Source organism: Furipterus horrens, unplaced genomic scaffold (assembly GCF_987537825.1).
Source record: "Furipterus horrens unplaced genomic scaffold, mFurHor1.1.pri manual_scaffold_10, whole genome shotgun sequence".
NCBI classification, from domain to species: Eukaryota; Metazoa; Chordata; class Mammalia; order Chiroptera; family Furipteridae; genus Furipterus; species Furipterus horrens.
This window is the reverse complement of record NW_028327180.1, coordinates 39938211-39954221: the sequence shown is the minus strand read 5'-3', so window position 1 is coordinate 39954221 and position 16011 is coordinate 39938211. Positions and strand designations below refer to the sequence as shown.

Below are 16011 nucleotides of genomic sequence, written 5' to 3'. Positions count from 1 at the left end.
TTGGTTGCTTCTCACAGACTCCCCAACTGGGCACTTGGCCCACAACCCAGGTATGTGCTCTGACTGGGAACCGAACCTGTTACCCTTTGGTTCACAAGCTGGCACTCAATCCACTGAGCCACACCAGCCAGGCCTATTCTTACCATTTTTAATGGACTTTAATTATGTAACGAACCCCTGGCTCATCCAAATTCAACATGACAAAAGGGTATACGTATCATGAAAAGTGAGGCTCTCTCCTACTTGTTTGAAAAAGATTCTATGGTCTTTTATTTTATTTTTAATTATCCTGAATACCTTGAACTTCATCTAATCTAGTTACTGCTACAAATGACCATCCTCACAGTGTCTCCTATTTTATCCTAGCAATTTCCCAAGTGTATTTTCACATGTCTGCCCATGCAAAGAACAGCCAGCCCAACTTCTTCTTCTTCTTTTTTTTTTTTTAATTTTATATGTCTTGTGGGAGGGCTCTTTCCACATCAGCACATCCCCCTTGTTCCCTCCCTAACTCCTACCATATTCAGGGTGCCATTCTCTATCTAAATGAATTATAGAAGAAAAGACGTTTTGGACTTAAAGCCATGGCTCTCTTACTCCACATGCTTTTCTGTATGTTTGGGATCGTTTAGAAAATAGAAACTGTACTTGTATAAAAGTGATGAGTGGAAAGTCAGTCCTCTCTCTCCCGAGCCCCCTATGCCTCGGCTCCCAGGGCCTCACCCAAAGGTCATAGCCAGCCACCCCTGCTGTCTATTTCATGGATTCCTTCCATAGATTTTTTTTTAAATTAAGATTTTATTTACCTATTTTTAAAGAGCAGAAGGGAGGGAGAAAGAGAGAGAGAGAAACATCAATGTGTGGTTGCCTCTCACACCCCCCCAGCTGGGGACCTGTCTCACAACACAGGCATGTGACCTGACTGGGAATTGAACCAGCAACCTGATTCACAGGCCAGCACTCAATCCACTGAGCCATACCAGCCAGCGCCCTTCCAGAGATATTTCATGCATAGGCCTAACCACTTTTATGTCTGTCTGTCTGTATCTATCTACTTTTCTTATTCTGATGTCTGTAAACAACTGCATATAAAATACACCTCCCCCAATTGCCGCAGCTCAGAATGCAAAGGGCCTCCTCACTCATTTTATGGCCTCTCCAAACTGTGGGTGGACATTTGGGCTGTTTATGTTCTTTTGTTTAGAAAATTATCGGGCTACCATGTCTTATTATATTCAAGACTCTTAGAAGGCCCAGACCAATGTTCTAATGGTTGGTTCAGATTCACGGCCTTTTATTTTATTTTTCGGTCTCTTGATTATCTTGAACTTCATCTATTTAGTAGGCAGTCTAGTCCTGTGCCATGGACTTTGGAACCAGACCACCTGGCTTTGGATCTCCATTCTGTTACTTATCAGTTTTGTGACCTTTGGCCAATTACTTAACTTCTCTGTGTTTCCTGGAGCATGTTACTCACCTGTCCATGCCCTAGTCTCCTCACCCATTAAAATGGGGTTGATGATGCTGATAGCACCTGTGTCATGGGATTGTTAGGAGAACTCAGTGAGTTAAAAACGTAACATTTTCTTAGAACAGTTCTCAGTATGCCTTTCCAGTATGTCATACATGTTATTCTTAGACACACACAGGGATCTGATGCAGTTAGCATTTGCAAGCAAAGCTCCCCAAATGTTTGCTGAAAGACTCCTAGATTGGCTTGACACTTGCTAGGACAGGCCAGCACATCTGCCTGCTGAGGCAGCCTGCTTGGGGACAGAGACACTTTTGCAAATATTGGGATGTGTGTTAGGGGAGGGAAGTGTCTGACTTTGAGATGCTGAGGTCTGGGGCTCAGAGTGGAGCCAGAAGGGAGGATAGGGTGGGCAGCAGAGAGAGGGTAGTGTTGGGGGTGGGAGCACGGTGCCATGCTCTGTGGGGCGGGCTCCTGCTGACACCTAGTGGAAAGATGCAATTATCATCCTTTTCATCTAAGGCACCTCTCTGGGTGTGTAGCTTCCACCAGGAACATCTATCTATCTGACCTTGTGAGACCCCACACAGTGTCCATCTTTGGTCTATCATGAATCATGCTGCTGTGAATATCCGTGGACAAGTTTTTGTGTGGATGTATGTCTTTTATTTTCTTGGGTAGATACCTAAGAGTGGACTCACTGGGTCAAGTGGTCACTCTATTCTTAAACTTCTGAGGAATCGCCAGACTTTTCTACAGCAGCTGCACAATCCTACATTCCCACCAGCCGTGCATGAGGGTTCCAGTTTCTCCACATCCTTGCCAAAACTTGTTATTGTCTGTCTTCTTGATTATATTCATCCTGGTGGGTGTGAAGTGAAAGTCCAGTCAATATTAGGTCTTAAATATCCATCAGAACAGCCTCTTTGTCACCAGCCCCAGCGTGTACTTCTGCCCTGTTCTCTTCCCCACCCCTCCCAAGTTCACAAAGTAGATGGTCAGTAAATACTTGTTCAATGAACAAATGGGTGGACAGATGGATGGAATATTATATAGTTATCAAAAGTATTGTTACAGAAGAATTGTAATGAGGAGGGAAGTTGTGGTCAGTAGGATAATGCCGTCTCCCCAAGTTCACATCCTAATCTCCAGTGACTGTGCTCCCTCATATGGCAAAAAGAACTGTGCTGATGGGGTTAAATTAAGGATCTTGAGATAGAGGAAATTATTTTGCATTATCTGGGTGGGCCTGATGTAATCACAGGGGTCCTTATAGGAGGAGGGCAAGAGAGTCAAAATCAAAGAATGAGATGTGACAACGGAACCAGATGTCGGAGTGGTGCAGGACCACAAGCCAAGGAATGCAAGGGCCTCTAGGATCTGGAAAAGTCATGAGAACGGATTGTCCCCTAGAGCTTCCAGAAGGAGCCAGCCCTGCCCACACCTGGATTTTACCCCCTAAGACCAATTTTTGGACTTTTGACCTTCAGAACTCTAAGATAATCAACTTGTGTTGTTTCCAGCCAGTGTTTGTGGTAATTTGTCATAGTAGCAGTAGGAAACTAATACAGAAATATTAGTATTTGAGGTCTGTCCAGAAAAAGTCCAGCCATTGTTAATATAACAAGAATGGTTTGCAAGACATCCGTGTAACCTGGGAGCCAAGGAGGGTGGACTGGGATGCACGTGCTGAAAAATGACAACATCACCTCACTAGTCAGTGGGAGCAGTAGATGTGATGAGTGAGCATATGTACTGTGTGGCTGTCGCATTCAAAATGAGCAAGTAGAGCAATGAATCTGCATCAGATTTTGTGTTAAGCTTGAACATTCCTCCGCACACACTATTGGGATGATTCAGAAGGCCATGGCTAGGGGCCATTGGGATTGGCAGCTTCATCATGACAGTGCACCTGCTCATGCATCATGTCCCCCACAGAGGTTTTTGACAAAACACCAAATCACCCAGGTGACTCAACCCCCTGCAGCCCAGATTTAGCGACCTGTGACTTCTGGCTTTTCCCAAAACTAAAATCACCTTTGGAACGGAAGAGATTTCAGACGGTTGATGAGATTCAGGAAAATACAACGGGGCAGCTGATGGTGACTGGGAGAACTGTGTGAGGTCCCAAGGTGCTTCCTTTGAAAGGGACTGAGGCATCATTGTCCTATGTACAATGTTTCTTGTATATTGTATCTTCTTCAATAAATGTATCTAATTTTCACATTACATGGCTGGATACCTTCTGGACAGACACCATTAATGAAACATTGGCTTCAGCATGGGTTTGTTAGCAATTTTTGTCTTTGATTGTTTTAATAGGACGTGTGTTGACGATAAAGTAATAAAGATACGTGTTTATTGGATGTTTTCCTCCCTCCACCTGTCACTGCACCAAGCAGAGTGATGAGTATTTAAGAGAAGCGGAAATCATCGACAACGCAACCAAATGATACAGTATTCTTTTCGGGAACTATAACATAACAATTTTTTGTAACATTGTCCGTGCATAGTAATTACAGAGAACCTACATTCTGCTGGTTTCTGTACTGTAGCGGTTATCACGTTCGCCTCACATGCGAAAGGTCCCCGGTTCGATCCCGGGCGGAAACATGCAGATTTTTTTTTTTTTTTCTTTATTACAAAATTTTAAAATTTACTTCAAAGTAACTAACGGAAATTCTGGTCCTGTGATTTTTTTTCTTCTGCCTCCTGTGTTTTTAGAATTATTACAAAGTTTAAAAAAATTTCAAAGTAATTGAAATTCTAGTTTGATTATTTTACTAATAAACTTTAAATGAAGAGTCAAAAGGAGGACAGAAAAGTTAAAAATACAGTTAATTAAGTTGCGTTGGCCGGGAATCGAACCCGGGTCAACTGCTTGGAAGGCAGCTATGCTAACCACTATACCACCAACGCCCTACCTTCCAGCTTCTTTTCCAAGTATCTTTAGTAGAAAATTCATTGGCTTGGCTAGGCGATACCAAATTTTGTAGGGATGTCTCTCCCTGGCGTCCCTCCACCCATCAGAAGACAGAGCCCAAGAGATGTTCCACGCCACTGTCCACGAGGGCCGTGCCCGCACGTCCCCCCCAGCGCCGCGGAAGCCTTGGTGCTGGCCGGATGGTGGCCAATCCCAGGCCGCCGCCTGGGCGAGAGCTCGACTTCCGGGTCAAAGGGGCCTGGGCCTCCCGAGTCCCCCGTGTCCGCCGCCTCCGTTGTCCCCCGTGCTCGCCACTTCCGGGGCCGCCGTCCAGGGCATGGAGCCGCGAGTCTGAGGCGCCTCTGGCCCCGGGACGTCCTGGCCAGCCTGGCCGCCGCCCCGCGCCAGCCCCGAGCCCTGGTGAGCAGCGCCTGCGCGCCCCATCCCGCCTCGGCCGCGACCCTGAACCCGCCAGTGAACCCCCTCCCCCGGTACCCTCCGCCCCCGCCTTCCTGCACCCCGGCCCCGCCACGGACCGCACTCCGGGTCCCTGCAGTCCCGGTGTCGATTTTCTCTCTGCCCAGACCCCTCCTTACTCCTTCCCCGCCCGGCCCTTTCTCTGCTCGGGCCACCTCTCAGCCTCTCCCTGGCCCGGCCTCGCCTCCCCACCCATCCCGTCGCTGCCCAAACCGCCTGGCTCTGGCCCCTTCCGGGGACGGCCGCACCCAAAAACACCCCGCTTTTCTTTCAGGCTCTGGAGGTCCCCACCTTCTCCAACTCCCCGTGCAAATATATATGAGAGCCGAGGCCATCTCCCTGACCCGCGTGCTTCCTGCTTCCCAGCCCTTGGTCTTCTTCCTTCCACATCCCCGCAGGGTTCAGCCCCTTTTCGCAGCTTCTCGAACGACCTACCCCCAGACCTGTCCAGCCGCCCACTTTATCCTACAATGTCTCAGACCAGCCTTGACACTTCCCAACATCGATGCTGCCGCTGAGCCATCATTGGAAGCAGCCCCTTCCCTTTGCCACTACCCCTGCCAACCCTCCCATCCCCCACCGTAAGGAAGTCCCTTGCCTCAGCGGAAAGAACCAACATGCTTTCAAGGAGCTGGGACTAAAGCCCAGATGTGCACTGGTCACCAATCCCTGTAGTCCCTGGCTGAGTCCTGGGAGGACTGGGCTCTGGGAGGACTCTTCTCCTACGTGTGGGTCAGGGCATAGGGACTGCACCACAGGGCTGTGAGGCGTCGCTGGAAACACCCAGATAGAGAAAATGAGGCACCCCAGTGAGGACTCTCGGGTGGAAGAACGAGTGGTTAGCCAGTCCCTTCATTAACCCACCACATTAGTGACATTCACTCTGTCAAGGTCTTGTGTCCCACACCTGAAGCCAAAATGGAGGCTTTTTGGACGATTTAGGTCAGTTGGGCTAAGGTGGGGCAGCGAGGAAGGCTGAATGTGGACTGGTGGGATTCATTTGCCCACTCCAGGGTATAGAAGTTGGCACAAAGTGTTTTTCTACAACCCTGGGGTCACTGCCCATAGGGGCAGTTGGCTGGGACCCAGGCCAGTAGCTGCAGCTTTGTGTGCTCTTGCTGAAGACTTTTCTTTCCATCCAGCATTCCTCTTCAGCTGCCCCCATATGAACCACTTGAAAGACTTGGGGTGAAAAAGGGGAGAGTGCTGATTCTAGCTGGATTCGGTGGAGATGTGGCTGTACTCCCCACACTTAACACGGTGCTTGGCATTTGGTCAGTGAGTGGTGAGGATTCTGGCTATGAAAGGGACTTTAGTTCAGTTCTCCCCTTGGTATAATTTTAAATAACTTGCTAGCTAACAGTATTAGCTACCATGTAGTTTCTGCTACGTCAGGCACTCGACCTGTGCAATATCATTTAATCCTAACAGCAGTCCTACTGCAGTCCCGTTTTATAGCTGGGGAAATTGAGGTGCAGAGAAGTTAAGTGACTTCCCCAAGGTCACAAAGCCCAGAAGTGGCAGAGCCAGTATTTGGACCCATATCTCTGACACCAGAGCCCGCTCTCACCACGGCACTAAGAGTGAAGCCAGTGCTGCTTTATGGTGACATGTTGCTTCACCTCTTCCATATGACCTCCATCCTGCTTTCTTTTCCTTTAAGCATCTGGGCATCTGCCTGTTGTCCTGGGACCTAGCTTCTTAAGAAGGTGGTTGGGTCCTGACCAAACCAGAGCTCCCTTTGACTTTAGACGGTGTCCAAGTGAGGATAGGAACAAGTTCGCTCAACCTAAAGTGTCTTATTGAGTGCTTCCTGTATGCTAGGCTTGACTCTGGGATCAGTATACAGCAGGTACAGGGCACATGTAGGCCTGCCCTCGTGTAGCTGGCATCCCAGTGAGGAGTGCCCACTCCCCCAGAGCAAGGCTTAGGCTTCCTAGCTTCAGAACTAGTGATCTTTGGGGCTCGGTCATTCTTTGTGGGAGGGGGGAGGGAGCCATCCTGTGCATTGTGGGATTGGGTCTCCACCAACCAGAATGCTAGTAGCATGCCTTCCAGTTGTGACAACCAAAAACGTCCCCTAGGAGCCAGAATGGGTCCTGGTTGAGACCCCCTGGGTTAGGGGATTCCATTGACTGCCCCCGACCTCACAACCACCAGGAGACACTGCAGATCTCATTTGACCTAGTGAGATCCTAAATGCTGCACACATTTAAATATGTGAACTGAGTGGGGAGGGAGAGAGGAGATGACTCACAGACACTGGGGGTCATTCTGGTTTATACCACCTGACCATTAGGGATTTATTTTGGTGTCTATTGTGAACCTAAAGATCTAACTCAAGTTTTCCCCAAATAATGAATACAGAGTTTTCGCCTCAACACTGCTGACTTTGGAACCAGAGCGTTCTCTGTCGTGGGGGACAGACTGAGCTCTGTTGGGTGTTGAGCATCATCCCTGACCTTCACCCACTTTATAGCAGTAGCACCCCCACCCCCATCAGTGGTAACAACCAAAAATGTCCCCTGGGGAGGCAGAATCAATCCCGATGAGAGCCACTAACTTACAGTGAGTGCTGTGCAGAAAGACCAGGTGTTGTGATCAGGGTGATAAGGTAGCAGCTCAGGATTAGATGCCAGGAAAGACCTCTGAAGAGGTGACACTGGGATCCAAAGGATAAAAGGAAGCAGGTCACACAAAAGGCAGGGAAAGGGTGTCCCAAGCAGGGGGACTGACAAGTGCAGAGGCCCTGGAGTAAAAATGAGTAAGTGTGTTTAGGGAAGAGTAAAGCCAGCGTGCTGGACATAATGGTCAAGGGCAGGAGCAGGTGAGGTCAGGAAGGCCATCAGGGAGCAGCCACAATGGGGAATTTGGTTTTATTCCATTTCTGGCAAGTGCCTGCGGGTGGCATCGTCAGAGTCATTTGATACTCCCATCTTCTCAGGGACTTCTCACCTTGGGAGAACTGGTCGACAAAAAAGATGCTGGTTTCTGGCAAATGCCAGGCACCCTCTCAGATTTCAGGGCAGGGCCTGAACTGTCTGCCTCATCAGAACGCCCTTGGCATTTAATGTTCCCTGGAGGCATAGAGGGCTGCCTGGGGAAGTGGGAGAGGGGAGAAGGTGACAGCTTGCACCCCTGGATTGCCTGCAGGGAGGTGCAGCCATGTGGTCTCTTCCTTTGCAGGCTACCCCACCCTCCTGATCAGCTGAGTGGTTAATGCGGACGGTTAAGAAGCTACGCCTGGACAACGTGAACACAGGAAATTGGAGAAGGTAGCCCTGATTGCTGAGGATGTTGTACTCTTAGGTCTGGGAAGATTTCTTTGCTCCCCGACCCACCTACATTTCTGCATTTCCCTGAGGTGAAGTTCTGGCTGTTCTGTGTGAGGAGGCAGCATGGACTGGCACTGCTAACATTGGGGCCAGATCCCTCTGTGGGGCCAACTTGGGCATTGAGCAGCATCCTTGGCACCCACCCTATTGCTGTCAGGAGCACCCCCAGTCATGACAACCACACATGTCCCCAGAGATCGCCCAGTGTTCCCTAGGGATGGGATTAGCCCTAGTTGAGCACTGCTGGCCTGGTAGTTAGGATGTGAGTTTTGAGTCCAACACACTTGGGCTCCCTTCCCTTTTGGGGTGACATTGATCAGGCCCTTTGACTTCTCTGAGCCCACGTTCCAGTCTCCCAGATGGAGCTGACCCTGGAACTCAACTCCTGAGCTTACAGTGAGGATTAAAGGTGATTGCACAAACAGGACTCATACATTTGGTAAATACCATGTCTGGGGCCTGACATGAATTGAAGGGACCATAGAAATTTCTAGATCAAGTTGACCTATGTCTGTATCAGTTTTCTAACTGTCTCAGGCTCATTTACTTTTAGCGAGTGCAAGTGATTGGGGAGGCAGGAAGAGAACCAAAGATGATTCTGGAAGACAGGCATGATGCTAAACATGGTGATTCATTTCTAAGATACAGGCTCTGAGAACACAGTCCCTGTGTCTGATGGGTGAATGTATCAGGGACTCAGTGATGGGAACCCATGTCTCTCCTGGGTGGGCATAGGCTGGGCTGCAAACTCTGTCTGTGTAAGGCTGTGTATAAAAGCATGTTGCCAGAGCAACATGCGTAGGGCAGAGGGTGGCCTGCTGTTGCCCAGGAACCCTCAGCTGCAGGGACACAGTAAGTGTCCTGAAGGCCACTCCCTCGAGAGCATGGACTCCCCACTCCTCACCTCCCCTTGCCTGGCACCTGCCCAGGGACCACCTTCCTACCTGCCTTATCACTCTGTGGTTGGCCTGAGCTCTCCCAGACCTGTAGCCAGAGCTGAGAATCCACAGTTCCTTCTTGCTTTGGCCTGCTTTCCTCATCACAAGCCCCATTTGGGTCTCTGCGGATGCCCCAGGGGCTGACGGCCCCAGCTCTTGGAACACCAGCTCAGACAGATCATAGAACTCCCATTAGGTCTTGACAATGACTGAACTGGGAGGTCCTACACTGTGTGCTGATGGCGTCACAGGCTGTGAAGGTGCCCTACTGATTGGCAGAAGGAAAGTGTAGGTGGACCTGACCTAAGAGGCTTGCAATCCTCTTTCGTTTCTCAGCTGTGTAAACTCTTGACTCAAGAAGCCCAGCATAGGCTGGCACTGGATGGGAGAGGGCTGGCACAGACTTGCTTCACCAGGGCCCCATTGTGTCCACCTATCCCTCTTTGCTCAGCCTCTTCCTGCAGTCAGGGCTTTGCCTCTGGGGAGGAGAGAAGCCAGTGGAAGACCAGGCTCTAGCACCAAGCCTTAGCCTGTCTGGGAGCTCATGCTTCCCCACTGCATCAAGAAGATTCTTAGAAGTTTCTCATGATGTTTCATTTTATTTCTCATCTTCTGGATCGCATTTTTGCTCCTTGGGCTCTCTGTAGTGACTGGAGGCAAGATCATTTTTATCACTCTTTGCTGTGGAAATAAGCCATGTGATTTTGTGAGTGCTTTCCCTAGGCTCTTTGCTTCTGGGGTCCCCGTTAGGGGCCCTGGAGGTCACCGTCTATTTTCCTGCTGTAAGCAAGGCTTGAATTGTGGTGGCAGAGTTTGGGAGGGTTGGGTGATGCGAGTTCTCTTGGCTTCGTTTTCTGGGTTAGTTGTTGGCAGTGCTTGGAGCCGTGAAGGATCTGGAGTGCTCAGCTGTCCCCCGCCTAAACCCCTGCAGTGCGTCTCCTACACTCTCTGGGTTTGGTTAATGTCAACTGAGGGCCCTGAAGGCTCTCCTGCACTGAGGGCTGTGTCTTCAAAGCCAGTGCAGGGGGAGCTGAGCTGACGGTGTTCTTTCTGACTATGTGGCAGGACACGCCAGCCCCTCATGCACCCCCAGGCTCCGCCAGGGTTGTGTAAGACTGAGCATGGGGAGGCATTTCTCCTCCTGTCTGTTACAGAATTGAGTAAGAAAGGGAACTTGGAAAGTCAGCCTACAGTGGAAGCTCAAAAGTCATGGGTACCCTTCTCGTGTCTCTTTCCCCTTGCCTTTCAAAGCAGACATGGTCCCTTTGTCCTCCGGTGGTTATTCTGTGGGGTCTGCTGCTGGCAGGGGTCAAAGCTTTCTGGGAATCAGAGGGCACCTGAGTGAGGAGGAGGGCAGAGATCTGCCCATTACTTCTTTACCCCTCGCCTGTGCTGTTCTGGCCATGGGTGCAGCAAAAGCTTCAAGTCCCACTCTGACAAGTGAACGCAGATTTCAGCTTGCAAAGCTGCTAATCCCAGAGCACTTGGTCCTAGGTTCCAGCAAGGCCTTCCACTGTTTGGTGCCCGCAGAGAAAAGCAGGCCCGGCCTGCTCACTTTGGTTGGCCTCATGAGACGGCCTTCGCTCTTCCACAACCGGGTCACCACGGCTGTGTTTAGATTTCCCTAAAACAAACATTTGCCTGGCCAGTCCAGTCTGGTCAAGAAGTGTGCTCAGAAGCGAGTGTTGGAGAGGGCAGGGAGGGAGCCTTTGCACGGCAGCAGCTGCTCCCAAAGTGGGGTGGGCTCTGAGGGGAGAGAACGTGCACAGCACGCTCTCACCTAGACTTACCAAGTTCCCAGTGAATATCTGCCTGCTTCTCTGTGTGCCTCCAATGAAGCCCAAGTACCCCTGCTGGACAGCAAGCTTATGGTGCAGGGGGCAAGGTTTGGTGATTAATTCTCTGTGCTTAGGCTTCTATTTGTGGGTGAATGTGTCTTCCATGGCTCTCTGTGAAATGCCCACTGTGCCAGGGGCCACAAGAGGTTCTGGGGACATGGTCATGAACAAGACAAACATGGGGAGACAGGCAATCGACAGACAACCACTGTGACGAATTCTCTGAGGGTGGGGCAACCAGGTGGCACATGGAAGGTTAACGGAGAGACCAGCTTTGGTACGGATCATCGCAGAGAGTTTCTAAGGACCTGACAGATATTTAAGCTGAGATCTGATTAGAAGTTAGTTGAGCAAAGAGAAGGGAAAGAGTGTTCCAGGCAGAAGGGACAGCGTGAGCAAAGGCCCTGGAGAGGGAAGGAGTCTGGCCTGTCTTAGAAGCAGAGAGAAGGCCAGTTCGCCTAGGTATAGTGATGACAGAGGTGAGGTTTGAGAGCCTGGCAGAGGTCAGAGGACAGAGTAGAAGGCCATGGTGAGGACTGGTTTTCACTCTAGGGAAAACCAAGGAAGGGTCTGAGTTGGTAGATGGTTGCCATCATTCAGCTAAGAGGTGCCAGAGGCTTGGATCTTAGCAGTCCTGGCAATGGAGAGAAGTGTAACAACTTAAGAAATAGGGGCAGGGAAAGTTGCGTCGTGTCGGGCTCGGCTGGGGGAATCAGTGTCTGATGAGGTGACCACTTGTGTGTGGAACTCAGGTACTGCTCTCCTCATTTTCTTCCCGAATGTTCCTCCTCCTTGTAGCTTCTCGCTGAATTCCGAGGGGGCAGAGAGGATGGCCACCAGGGCACCAACGTCCGACCCAGGCAACACGGTTGAGATGGAGGACCCAGCATCCCGCTTCCAGGTGCAGAAGCACTCATGGGAGGGTCTCCGGAACATCATCCACGGCAGCCGCAAGAACTCGGGCCTGATCGTCAATAAGGCTCCGCATGACTTCCAGTTTGTGCAGAAGACAGATGAGTCGAGCCCCCACTCCCACCGCCTTTACTACCTAGGTAAGCCCTTCAGTGTCCCCTTGGGCCTAGAGGCTCCTGCACATTCTCCAGGCTCTTTTTGGCCCAGAAGGCTTGCCTTGAGCAGGGCCGTGTTTCTGACATGGCTATTACTGAATCATCTAGTATCCAGAGGTCAGCTGGTCTTCTTAGAAGGTCCAAATAGATGGGCCTGGTCCTGAGCACACTGTCGTGCCACCCACAGTGACATCTGTTTACAATAAAGGTCTGGCCCAAGGGTCCTCAAGAGGGTCAGATGTTCAGGTGAGGGGAGCAGAAGACAGTACCTCCCATCTGTGGTGCATGGTGCTATGGTTTAGGCCTGGTGCATGGGCTTAAGCCACTGAGATTGTTTCCAGCATCAGTCAGTTGAGTCTGCCCCTGAGTCACTTCCCACCCCTCTGGGCTGGGCTGGGCTGGGCTGGGCTGGGCTTGGCTTGGCTTGTGAGTTGCAGGACTCCCTCAGCAGTGAGTCACAAGTCACTCCAGTAGTCTCTGGCTATGGAGCAAAGTGTTAAGAAGGATTCTGAGGCTCATGGAAAGCTGCCGTGATTGCGTAACTGTGTACCCTGTAGACTAGCAACAAGGGGTGGCCTGCCACATTTCTGCTGTGGCTGCCCTAGATACGTGGATAAGCATGTCAGTAGCTAATCACTTCCTCCTCCTGGTGTGTGCCTCTGGAGGAGCACTTTCCACACATTTGCAGTTGCTTCAAGGTTCATGTTCCCTGCTGGGCTGTGTGAAAACCTTCAGGGCCTGGCGTGGGCCTTGTGCACCTGTGGCCTCCTGCGTTTGTGCCCTCAGCAGCCAAGCCACAGCCTGGTTCCTGGTAGGTGGACAGTCCATATCTGCTGAGCAATGAATGTTGCCCTACTTAACTAAAGGTCCCATAGGGCAGATAGGAACAGTTCCAAGCATGTTTGAAAGCAATGTGACATGATTATTGACCCAAGGCAGGTTTTCATTCCTAGCACTCAACTTTTGGGGCCCAGATCAGTCTCTGTATCCTCCGCCTCTGGGACAGTGCCTGCTCCTGGTCATGCCCTCAGTCAATATTGGAATGAGCTATGGAATGAATGAATGAAGTTCATTCTGCCTGAGGCTGACCCCATGCTAATGATTGTGACTGTGACTAAGATGGACACCAGGGGGCTCTCCCCTTCCCACAGTCCATGCAGACATTCCTCATAAAGACCCACATGAAAACCGAATGGTGGTTTAGAAGCAAAGTTAGGAAGTGGAATGGTGTAGAATCAAGCAACAACTGGGCTGATTGTGGCAATCTAGTTTTACTGACACCCAGTATGCCCCTTCATTTATTTCCATCTGTGGCTACGTTTTTTTTTTTTAATTATTTTTTTTATTGGTTTTTCAATTACAGTTGTCCCATTTTCCCCCATTTCTCTCCCCCACCCAACCCACCCCCTCTCCCACAATCATATCCCTCCCCGTTGTCCATGTCCATGAGTCATTTATACACGTTCTTTGACTAAGAACCTGTGGCTACTTTTGAGTATAGTTGCAACAGAAGTCATATGGCCTGCAAAACTGAGGATATTTACTGCCTGGCCCTTTATAGAAAATAGTTTGCCAGCTTTAGTTTAAGAGCGATTAGGGCTGAATGTGCTTCAAGCTTCATTTAGCCAAGGAGGAACTTGGCTCTTAGGACTGAAAGTGGCCAAGATTCATGGACTCTGGTGGGGTGTTGCCTCCCTTTTTTCCTGCAGTTTTGTGCCCCTTCTCCCCCACCAACCTCCTTTTCCCATTTTCTTTGACCACTCACTTACTCAAGTTCAGCTTTCCATCCTGGTCAGGATACTTGTATTGTTTCCTAGAGCTGCTACTATAATAAATCACTACCAACTCGGTGGCTTTAAGCAGCTAAAACTTATTCTCTCACAGTTCAGGAGATCAGAAGTCTGAAAACAGTTTCTCTGTGCTGAAATCAAGGTGTAGGCAGGGCTACACTGCAGTCTCTCCGGAGGCTCTGAGGGAGAAACCGTTTCTGGCCTCTTCTAGTTTCTGGTGGTTGCTGGCACTCCTTGGCTTGTAACTGCATCACTGTAGTCTTTGTCTCTGTTGTCACATCACTGCCTCCTCTTCTGTGTCTGAAATCTCTCTGCTTTCCTCTTATAAGGCATGTGATTACATGTGGGGCCCACCTAGGTAATCCACGCTAATCTCCCCATTTTAAGAGCCTCAACTTAATCCCATCTGCAAAAGCCCTTTTGCTACAGGTTACATATTCAGGTTCTGGGGATTAGGATGTGGACATTTTGGGGAGCCATTGTTCAGCTAACTACTGAGCTGCTAAAAGTGACAAATTCTCTACGTTCCTTTGAGCCACCAAGTATGTCTCATAGTATGGTTGCAGGGGCATCTCAGGGAGCCCCCAACCTGGACCTCATGATATGAAGCCCCAAGCTTTGTGTATCCAGGCAGCTGCCCTGCCTATATTCTTTTCCATGGGTCTACCTTCACCACCCTCCTGCCTTCTGCTCACAGGGTTACTTATCTAGGGATCTAGCTACCAGCAGAAATGCATGAGCTTTTTCCATGTTTTTGGGAGAAAGAATCAGATCAGCTCAACATAGGTCAGATGTCCACTTGTCCAGGCAGCCACAGCCTTGTGTGCATATGTGCGGCTGGAGTAGGTGGGTACCTGAAGTCCACAGGAGGCTCTGAGGGCCCATCCCAGTGGATAGGGATGGCTCCAGACAAGGGCTATGGACCTGGCAAAGACCCCAAAATGTGCCTAGAACAGTTTCGAACTTTGATGCCACTTTTGGGGTGACATTGCTCACCCTTGAGCTGATCCAGTGTGCATCACTCAATACCCTCAGAGTACCCTTGACTTGTCTTTATGTCCAAGTTGCTGGGGCAGCCCTTCCTGGAGTTCCCAAGTATTTATAATATGGCTTTGCACTAGCATAGCACCTGGGCGAATGCTGACAGCTAGGAACTTTGTGGATAGAAGGGACCTCCAAGGGCGATGTCTAGCTTGCCACTCTAAATGCCACCTGCCCCCCTGCGCCCCCTGGGACCCCTGCCTCCTCAGTGGGCATCAGGCTTTGCCATTTGGGGCACATGGAGCTAGTCAGCAGGTCCTCAGTGAAGGCTCTTGCAGATGTGTCTGACGAAGCCCAGTGCACTTGAGATGGAGCGGAGAAGGGACTTTGCCAGCTGCAGCTGCCAGGAAGCCGGAATGGCGGCGGCTCAGGTTCCAGGGCTCAAACTGCAGCGTCAGGAAAGCTTCTCCTTCTGGCTCTCCTGCCCCTTCTGCCTATGGGCATCTCATGTTGAACAAGGAGGGCGCAGGGCCCCAGACAGCTTTGGGGGCTCCTTAGATGGGAAATGCAAGACCACTGTGTCCTTGTGTCCTGTGTCCCATGCCGCTGCCACACCAGTTGCCCAGGCCACAGTGCATGGGAGTGGAGAAGGTGCTTGCATTGGAGTTGACGGTGCTGTCCCTAAAGATGGAGCAGACCTGGAATGAGAAGGCAGAAATCAGCAGTAGTCATTGGTCATCTTGGAGCCCTGCCTGACAGACTGATCATCACTGTCACAGGGAATGTACTAGCTTAGGCCATTTGGTGTCTTCTTTTACTAACCACCTGGGGAGTGAAGCAGCCTCAACGTCCTTGGCAAGACCATACCCTTGACTTCCCATTTGAAAGCTCTAGCTGTCCCAGAGAGCCCTGCAGATGGAGATTATCCAGAGCACCTGCCTTGGGCAGTGTGGCCGGGCAGTGACGTAGCTGTGCCTCTAGCTGGGAATGAGACAAATCGAAGCAGCTTAAAGGATCCTTAGAGATTGAATTATGAGTTCTTCCCACCTGTACATCTAAGTTAACTTTGCATTTTCCTTAAATCTGCTTTAAAAGGAACCCTTATTAACCTAATAATTTTCTTCAAATATGCTCTTATTTTGCTAACTATACTTCGTGAGCAGCTTAATCATAAGTGGAAAACCCACATCA

General features: G+C 50.2%; 1 protein-coding gene and 2 non-coding genes across 4 annotated transcripts in view; 2 read left to right on the top strand and 1 right to left on the bottom strand.

The window, feature by feature from the left end:
- The first annotated feature begins 4011 nt into the window (after positions 1–4011).
- Positions 4012–4084, top strand: TRNAV-CAC (transfer RNA valine (anticodon CAC)). The gene has a single exon. It is a non-coding gene; the product is annotated as a tRNA-Val (tRNA).
- A 234-nt stretch (positions 4085–4318) lies between these two features.
- TRNAG-UCC (transfer RNA glycine (anticodon UCC)) lies at positions 4319–4390 on the bottom strand. Its single transcript has one exon. It is a non-coding gene; the product is annotated as a tRNA-Gly (tRNA).
- Positions 4391–4750: 360 nt separating this feature from the next.
- The window catches only part of DPP9 (dipeptidyl peptidase 9), a 36925-nt gene continuing 25664 nt past the window's right edge, over positions 4751–16011 (top strand). For both annotated transcript variants that reach the window (XM_090289398.1, XM_090289399.1), the window contains exons 1-3: positions 4751–4814; positions 8058–8146; positions 11781–12034. In XM_090289398.1, coding sequence (XP_090145524.1) covers positions 8091–8146; positions 11781–12034 — 310 coding nt within the window. In that variant the 5' untranslated portion in view covers positions 4751–4814; positions 8058–8090. The remainder of the gene's footprint in view (positions 4815–8057; positions 8147–11780; positions 12035–16011) is intronic.